The sequence below is a fragment of the Silurus aristotelis genome (genome assembly GCF_946808225.1).
Source record: "Silurus aristotelis genome assembly, chromosome: 2".
Taxonomy (NCBI): Eukaryota; Metazoa; Chordata; class Actinopteri; order Siluriformes; family Siluridae; genus Silurus; species Silurus aristotelis.
In genome coordinates this window covers 17,231,388-17,239,667 of record NC_139575.1, presented here as the reverse complement: position 1 = coordinate 17,239,667, position 8,280 = coordinate 17,231,388, and the positions used below count along the sequence as shown (strand labels likewise).

The 8,280-nt window shown below is 42.0% G+C and overlaps 1 protein-coding gene across 4 annotated transcripts in view; it reads left to right on the top strand.

Annotated features, from left to right (window-relative positions):
- The first annotated feature begins 237 nt into the window (after window positions 1–237).
- The window catches only part of eif4enif1 (eukaryotic translation initiation factor 4E nuclear import factor 1), a 9,034-nt gene continuing 991 nt past the window's right edge, over window positions 238–8,280 (top strand). The window contains exons 1-19 of one of the 4 annotated variants that reach the window (XM_083520734.1): window positions 238–361; window positions 1,393–1,542; window positions 1,652–1,725; window positions 1,889–2,013; window positions 2,134–2,408; window positions 2,947–3,145; window positions 3,262–3,422; window positions 3,957–4,095; window positions 4,315–4,485; window positions 4,582–4,811; window positions 5,927–6,010; window positions 6,112–6,295; window positions 6,417–6,502; window positions 6,577–6,710; window positions 7,026–7,101; window positions 7,265–7,385; window positions 7,477–7,812; window positions 7,935–8,108; window positions 8,266–8,280. The exon at window positions 8,266–8,280 is cut by the window's right edge and continues 991 nt beyond it. In XM_083520734.1, coding sequence (XP_083376860.1) covers window positions 1,444–1,542; window positions 1,652–1,725; window positions 1,889–2,013; window positions 2,134–2,408; window positions 2,947–3,145; window positions 3,262–3,422; window positions 3,957–4,095; window positions 4,315–4,485; window positions 4,582–4,811; window positions 5,927–6,010; window positions 6,112–6,295; window positions 6,417–6,502; window positions 6,577–6,710; window positions 7,026–7,101; window positions 7,265–7,385; window positions 7,477–7,812; window positions 7,935–8,108; window positions 8,266–8,280 — 2,683 coding nt within the window. In that variant the 5' untranslated portion in view covers window positions 238–361; window positions 1,393–1,443. Of the gene's footprint in view, window positions 589–811; window positions 915–1,392; window positions 1,543–1,651; window positions 1,726–1,888; window positions 2,014–2,133; window positions 2,409–2,946; window positions 3,146–3,261; window positions 3,423–3,956; window positions 4,096–4,314; window positions 4,486–4,581; window positions 4,857–5,926; window positions 6,011–6,111; window positions 6,296–6,416; window positions 6,503–6,576; window positions 6,711–7,025; window positions 7,102–7,264; window positions 7,386–7,476; window positions 7,813–7,934; window positions 8,109–8,265 lie in introns of those variants that run through there. The other 3 variants (XM_083520731.1, XM_083520732.1, XM_083520733.1) reach the window with 3 other exon arrangements.

The following is an 8,280-nucleotide window of genomic DNA, read 5'->3' as shown; positions in this document are numbered from 1 at the left end:
CAACCCCTTATTTATTTATTTTGGTCTTTATTAGGTGACCATGTAGAATGCCTGACAAAAAAAACAAATTCACGCTTAGTAATTAGAATTAAGCACAATTACTAGACAAATATATAATCTCCTTTTCCTAAGTAATTATTTTGTGCTACTGAGAATTTAAAACATAAAGAAAAAGGTGTATGTATATTTTCGGTTTTCACGTAGGCGGAAGCGGTGTCTATATAATCCTGAATTGGGCCTTTAGTCAGGACCTGTGGTTAGCAGAGGAAAATTGCTGCTGAGCAACTGGAGAGAGACCAAAGAGAGAAAGACCGAGAGAGAGAGAGGGGACTCGTATTAACAAACTTGTATTGGCCCTGAGGTACAGTGATGGTTCCGGTCAGCCTGCGCTCAAGCGGCAGAACTTAATATCCAGTTGAACCCAAAATAACGCAAACTCCTTGTCGCAGTTTCAGTAGTTCAGCGCGCTTTTTGAGCACATCATAGGCATTAGGGAGCATTCAGTTAGCTAGCCGGCTAAAGGATTGTTTCCGGCATCTAGTAAGTGAAGGTAGAAGCGCAGCAATCTTGCAGTGGGCTCATTGCTTGGTATGTGTTTTTACCTTCGTGTTATGGACGAATGGTTTTGGACACGATAAAATAAACCACTGGTTGTTTTGGCTAGCTTGTTTGGAAGCTTCCCTTTGCTAGCTCGTTAACGCTGACTCTAGACGCTTGATGGGCTGTTCACTTCATTAGCATCGCGTGGTTTATATTAACACAATATATATATATATATAAAAAGATATTGTTTAAATCTCATATTGGGCAGCAAGCGGGCGCAGGGTCCAGCCCGTCTGGTGTGAAAGTTAGCTAGTTGTAGCATCAGCGGAGTGAGGAGTAACTTGAAGGTTTTTTTTTTTGTCTAGAAGCAGGTAAGTTGATGTCGCTCCCATTAAAGACTCTGTTGCTGTAGTCTTGACTTTTCTCTGTATCCCTTAACGAGCTCTTGTATGGTGCTTAGAGTTAAAGCGCTAAATGCTAACCGCGGATTGCTAGCATCCGGCTGCGCGCACATTGATCTTGTCCACGCAATTAACCCTATCAAGCTAAACTGAACGGATGATTTGGTCCCAGCATGCGGGATAGGTGCTGTTCCCCTCACAGGTGAAAAGAGCTTGTTTGGAAATCGCCACCGCTTTCATATGTCAGAGCTGCTCTCGTCGTTTAATCACGCATTGCTCTGCTTAATGCCCTGCTGGTGCTGATTAGGCGCATTGATTACACGCCTGATAACGTTTACTGAGTTTCCCGAAATTTCCCACTTAAACAACCCATACTTGCTTTTAATCCTTGAGGTGTTTGGCATATTGTTTCTTTAGGCTCAAATCTAACCAACTATTTTGCCTCCAGGTGCTTGGAGTGTCCAAGACAGAAGCAATACTTTGGTCTTCTGCCTCAGTCATGGACAAAGATGCCTGTATAGAGGATCAGGAAAATGGCACTAAAATGACCCACACTGTGAAGACACCTTTACTGACTTCTGCCTATCGGTACACCAAGGTTGGATCCTGCTTCTTTCTTAATCAGCCAAGTGACGCCAGTGTTCTCCACTATCTTGTTTGTGTTCTGTCTGATTCGGATAATCTAAATTAAATTTTTCCTTTCATAGGAGGAGCTTTTGGAAATCAAAGAGCTGCCAATTTCAAACGAAAGACCAGAATGCCTGTCTCAGAAATATGACAGGTGAGTACAACAAATAAGTAAGGCACAGATTCTATTTTCCTTTATTGTATCATTTTTAGTTTGTTGTTTAAAATTTTGGCTTGCTTTCAGTGTTTGTTTCAGGAACCGTCCTAAAATGTAACACATGCTGTGACTGAAACTAACCTAACTTGAAATTCTTTAGTGATGGGGTGTGGGATCCTGAAAAATGGCATGCGTCGTTGTATCCCTCGGAGTGTGACTTGTCCGTAGAGGGATACAAGAAGGACTATGCTGAGGATAGACCTCCCCTGAAACGTAGAATTGCTGGTAATTTGATGCATTACTACTGCGATTAGCAAAATTTTAGTTTTACGTGTGCTTGGGGTATAAAATGTTTTCCTAGGATGTAATCCAGGTTTTTTAAAGCTTTTTGTGCTGCTGTTCTAGACCCACGAGAACGTATTAAGGAGGATGATTTGGAGGTAGTTCTTAGTCCCCAGCGTCGCAGTTTTGGAGGTGGCTGCCAAGTGGCACCTGCCGCACTGAATCGGCGTCCTGTCAGTCCCCTTGAGAATAAAGAGAATGAGTCTCTTCGTCTTGGGGGCACACGGCGTATCGGAAGTGGTCGAATCATGGCGGCACGTGGGTTCGAGAGGGATATTCGGATGGACAAAGAAAGGGACCGCGAAAGAGAGCGTGACTTCAAAGACAAGAGATTCAGGGTATTGTTTGAAAATCCTCCCAGCCAAGCCCACAGAAATATGATGCACACACTCTTGGCCTTTGTACATTTTTATGGACATAGTGATGGCTATTTAAACCTCTTCATAGGGCATATCTCTCTATCTATCTCTCTATCTATCTCTCTATCTATCTCTCTATCTATCTCTCTATCTATCTATCTCTCTCTATATATATCTATATATATATATATTACACATACAGGTAGACGTCGACTTACGACCACAATTGGGACCGACAGACCGGTCATAAGTAGAGTAGGCTATATGTACAGTACTGTGAAATGATGCCGGAAGCTGGTACGCACTGTCGTACGCCGCGGCTAGTGATTGTGGCTGTAAAGTCGAATGGTCGTAAGTTGACGACTACCTGTGTATAGATAGATATAAAAATATTAGACACACAAGCTGTTAGTTGTTTAATTACTTATAATTTTATGGCCAGTGCCAATAGTGTGGTCTTTTGTGAATTTTTTTTTATCTTAATGATTTAATTGTCGCGCATTTGCTACTATTACAGAGGGACTTTGGTGACAAAAGAGTGTTTAGTGAGAGGAGGAGAAACGACTCTTATGCTGAAGAGGAGCCTGAATGGTTTTCTGGTGGACCTACAAGCCAGTCAGAGACCATTGAACTTATTGGCTTTGATGATAAAATCCTAGAGGATGACAAACGGAAAACGAAGCGATCAAGAAAGCGGACAGAGTCTATAAAAGAAGGCATGTCAAATTTATTTATTTAAATTTTTTTAATAGCTGTTTGGATTTTACCTTGTATAGAAATGTTATCAATGAACACATTTTTTTTCCTTATTGCTTGTTCTTTTCTTGTGCAGTTGAGTGCAATGGTGGTCTTTCAGAAGAGGGACAAGTGATTCGAGAGACGGGAGCTGATCAGGAGGTGCCTCATCCGGACATTCTATCTGAACAAACAGCTGGGGAGTTTGACTTCAATGAGTTTTTTAATCTGGAGAAGACAATGCCTGGCCTGGCTTCGGTAAGATATGGGGAGCACTGCATGTTTAAAAGGGTGATTGGGTTGATCTCACGTGAGGCATTTCTTTTGGGTCTTTTCCTTATTTAAAGTCCACCTATACTGTCAAATGCTTTGTATGCCTGTGCAGCTGCTCTGATTTTGTAATCTTTTGTGATTTGATTGGTAATGCATAATATTTCTTTGGCTAAAGTTTTGGTAGGAAGTTGGTCAAGCAGATACAAATTTATGCCCATCACTGATCCAGCTAAGGTTTAGTTTGACTGTCTGCTTAATGTGAATCATTAAGTCAGGACATGGTTTAGAAGCTTTGTACTCCAAGGGCATTGAAGACTTTCAGTTGCTGAATTTTTTTGGTTAAGCGTGAACATTTGTGCCCATGGTTTTCAATGAGCTTTTCCCAAAAGCCCACACTTCATTTGTCTTCATTGCTCTAAACCGCCTGCAAGCTCTCATGTAAGTGGCATTCTCCCCCAATTTAACCTTTCCTTGTGTATACTGACTTATAATGAAACTCTTACCTGTTCCCACTTCCAGATGATTGAAGATGTGCTTGGTGAAGGGCCAGTCATGGCCAGCCGGTTCAGCCGCTGGTTCAACAGTAATCAGAGTCCCTCTGGTAGTCGTTCTAGCAGCCTGCGCTCTACCCCACACGATGAGCTTGAGAAACTCGCAGGTAACAGGACATCGTAGCATTTGCATGTGCATTACATTACATACATACTGCTAATACTGTAAGCTTGATGTAAACTTGGGCAGTATAGGCTAAATTGTGGAATTAGGCTGGCTCCATGCCGCAAAAACTCGTTTGCCCTAGTCAACATGAACTTGTTTAGATACATTGTAGTTCCCACAAAATAAAGCCTGACTAAATTTTTTTTTTCCCCACCTGCAGTTCCACACGCTAGTTCTCCTAGTCAAGGCCCTACACCCTACTTCACGCCAATTTCCTTGGAAGAGCGGAAAGAGAAGGTAGACATCTTGGAGCTACTCCATAAAGCCAAAATTGACCTTAAGCCTCTTCTCTGCAGCTTAAATGCAAACAAGGCCCATCTCAAGGAGAGCAGTAAGTAATCCTCTTTTTTTTTTTTTTTTTTCTCCTCCCCTTTCCAACACGCATTGCACTGTTAAAACCGGATCCTGTCTTGTCCCTCTGTTGTAGCTAATTCTGGGGTAGTGTTGTCTTTGGAGGAGGTAGAGAGTGGCTTAAAGGGGCTCAAGGTCCAGAGTGAACAGCCTCAGCCATCCCGCAGGCAGCTGCAGGCTCAGGGTGGAGGGACTCCTTTCATGGCCGAGCACCTTGAAGAAGCTTTTACAGGGGGCACGGGGGTCATGTCCCGACCCCGTGATCCAGACATGTCTGCGTTCAACAAGTTGGTGAGCTGTATGAAGGCAAGTGGAACCCTGCCCACCCAGCCCAAGGCCAGCTCGAGCAGTGTAAGTGTAACCATGCAGCTTGGTAAGCGTGCATGTGTCTGAGCAGGCTGGTCTGCATCAAGTAAAGCTTGGGAGGGAGTGAGTGCCAGGTAAAATTTCCTTGTGCAATGTGGAAAAATTCTCATCTGCCTGGGTTTTCTCAATTATTGGAGTAAGGCAGTGTTTTTGAAAATGTTCACACAGGGTAATTCAAAAGGAGCTAAACTTGATTACAGCACTACTGTAAATAAGCAAAACATTTTAACAAGTACAGTTAGATTATCTGTACTGTTTGGTGTGTTCTGTTTAACAGAAGAATGTGTATCGTGTTTAATGTAGGCATTGTGTAAATACAGATCTTGTTCTGTGTAGATTTATTGGCTCCTTATATGTATGGAATGAGGTTGGGGGTTTTATTTATATATTACACACACAAAGCAAATGATCTGACATTGTCAAATTTTAATCTTATTTTGGACAACATCAAGGGAAATGCAGCAAGAGGGCTTGCTTTAGACTTACATTTTTGTGGCCACTAGTTTGAGATTGCTTTGCCTATTTCATGAAAAGCTTGAGGTAAATGCATGCAAAAAAGATAGGTGGGTGAATGTCCCTTTTCAAATGAAGTTGGTTGTATTGTTTCGAATTGGATTATTGATGGGCATCTGTTTGTACTAAGCCATTAACCAAGTAGCATTGCTTGCCTTTGGACTGCTTACAAGACAATTATATTCGGTTTGGCAAGTAGTTTTGTGGTAATTTTATAACAATGTTTCTTTAAGATTAGTTATTGGAGTTGTCAGAAACGGGCAGCTGCACGGTTTATAGCAGGCTTTTATGAATGATGTTTGTGTATACATGTATTCACTTGTTTTGCTGAAATGCTTAAATATTTGTTGTAAAAATCGTGGTTTTTTTGATGGTTGTATTTTGCTTGTATTCTGCAAATGCTGCATTGTGGTCCTAAATGTGTAGTGTTGACTTTTTGGGTCACATTATTGGTGTGGGAAGCACTGGTGTGGGGAAGCACTGAACCTTGCATGTACGTATATTGATTGTAAAGCTGATTGCCCTTTCCCTTATATGCGCAGCTGCAGCAGTCTGCAGATCCTGCCATCCTGAGCACAATCACTGAGGCTCAGGTACCTGCCATACAGCAGAAGAATATCTTCCAGGTGAGGCATCCAGGATAGATTTGGCTCAGTAGAATGTCACAATATTAATAACCATTTCGGAAAGGCATTGGCATTGGTCTGTATTGCTCTTTGTGCTATAGGAGTTGTTGGGTGTTCAGGGAGCTCCACGGGCCAGTTCTCCGCTCTTAAGTGGTCTGTTGGCAAACCCTGAAGTGGCACCTGCTTCCGCTCCTGGCCTCTTGCACCACCGTGGATCCTCACCCCCTTTTTTCCCACACAGAGGTCCCATTCAGGATTTTTATGCAGGCATGCAGACAGGAACAGGTAAAATAACAATTGGGGTTTTAATTCAACGTTTTCTTAATACTGGATGTTGGGGTTAATTCTTATTTGCCTGGACTTTTTTTTTTTTTTTTTCCTTCTTAATGAATTATTTACATTTCAGGCTTCCCTGTTGTCACACAACAAATTCTGGGGGACCAAATTTCTGAGATGCACAGAGCTTTAAGTCCAGTCCCCACCCCACAACAGGTAAACATTATTTGTACAATTATCATTGTGGAATTATATGGGAATATAAAAATATTTTATTATATGTATTTCAGTTGAGGGCTATGTCCATGGCAATGGACCAGGCAGAATTGGATGCCATGATGTTCCAGCAGGATCTGGCGTTACATGGTCGCCAGTACCAGCAAGTCTACAACAAACATAACCTTGACAAGTCCTTCCGGAACAGGTTGGAACAAATTCTTTCTCCATCAAATAGTAGCCAAATGCTATGTCCAGAATGGAAAATAACGCATCTAATGCACCAGTGTTTTATTTTATATTAATTGAAGGACCACAGTAACGTGGTGAACAAAATAATCTGTTAATTTAAAACTGTTTATGGGCAGATTTTTTTTTTTTTTTTTTTTTTGGCTAAAGGTTTGAGACTACATTTCCTGGATATAGTATAGTACAAAACTTATTTCCAGTTTATTAGCAATCTAAGTATGATGCGGAAGATACCTGGTTAATGTCTAATGGCCATTTGTTCCGTGTTTTGTAGGCAGACTAGGATTAACAGGTCCCCTGGCCCTCACCTGCCAGGCAGGAATTCCCCTGTCACTGCAGTCACTAGTATGGTGAGTTTGATATCTGACCCATTTTTTTTGAAGTTGTTGAATTAATTTGGATTTTATCTGGGCCATGCAGCAGGTTGTTTGTATTGCAGTTGTCTTTTGTTGAAATTATGTAATGGCTGCAGAATTGCTTGAAATTGAAATGCTAATTTGCCTTTTTCTGCAGCTGTCGCCGTCTTTTACTCCAACCTCAGTAATAAAAAAGATGTACGAGTCAAAGGAAAAGACTAAAGATGAACCAATGAGTAGACCAGGAAGCAAAGAGAACACTGCAAACTCACAGGAAGGTATGGTTGCTTGGTTATCTGCATCGTTTTTGTTTTTTTACATTGAGGAATTTCCTCTGGTTTAAAACCCTTCAAACTGTCTCCCTTATAGACAGTCCCTCCCCCAGCTCCTTCCTTGATGGTGTAGACAGTGGTGTGCCTCAAGCAGGTGGTGCAAAAGCCTGCTCCACCCCTGTATCTGCCCAGAATCGCCATTTAAAGGACGGTGAGCGAGCCAGGCCTAGCGCCACCACAGGGCATCACACTCCTGCTATGCTGTCCCCAGGGTCCTCTTCCTCTTTCCCCAGACCCATTTACCCAGTACCGCTTCTGTCTCACATCCCCATAGTTAGGCCTCCACCACCACAGCTGCATCCTGGTATGGTACAGAGGATGATTGCCCAGGGCATCCAGCCCCAGCAGCTTGGACCTGCACTCCTACAAACCGGTGAGGACCTTTTTTTTTTTAACCATTTTATTTGTGTAGTTTAATTTGTTTTAAGTTAAGATTATTTTACCGCCTACGTTTTTACAGTGAAGATGTGTAATATTAGTGGTCTCTCTGAACAGGAATTTTCCCCCAAAGTGTGGATCTGTCCCAGTTGCAAGGTCTGCCTCCTGCTCTCTTAAGCCAGCCTCTGTATCCACTGGGCACTACAGCACACCCATTAATTCCCCCTAGAGCTGCTGGACCACACATGCAGTTAGCAGTCATGCAGCAGTTCCAACAGCAGCCAAGACCTAGTAAGTACCATGAGTTCTATTTATGCATGTTATTGGTTAACATAAACAAAATTATAATATGGAATTTTATGAAAAAGCACTCATATTTTTAGATAAGAATTACCCACTATTTTATTTTATTTTTTTAACATTAGGCCTGTGTGGTTTGTCTTTGCAGATATACATGTGGTGC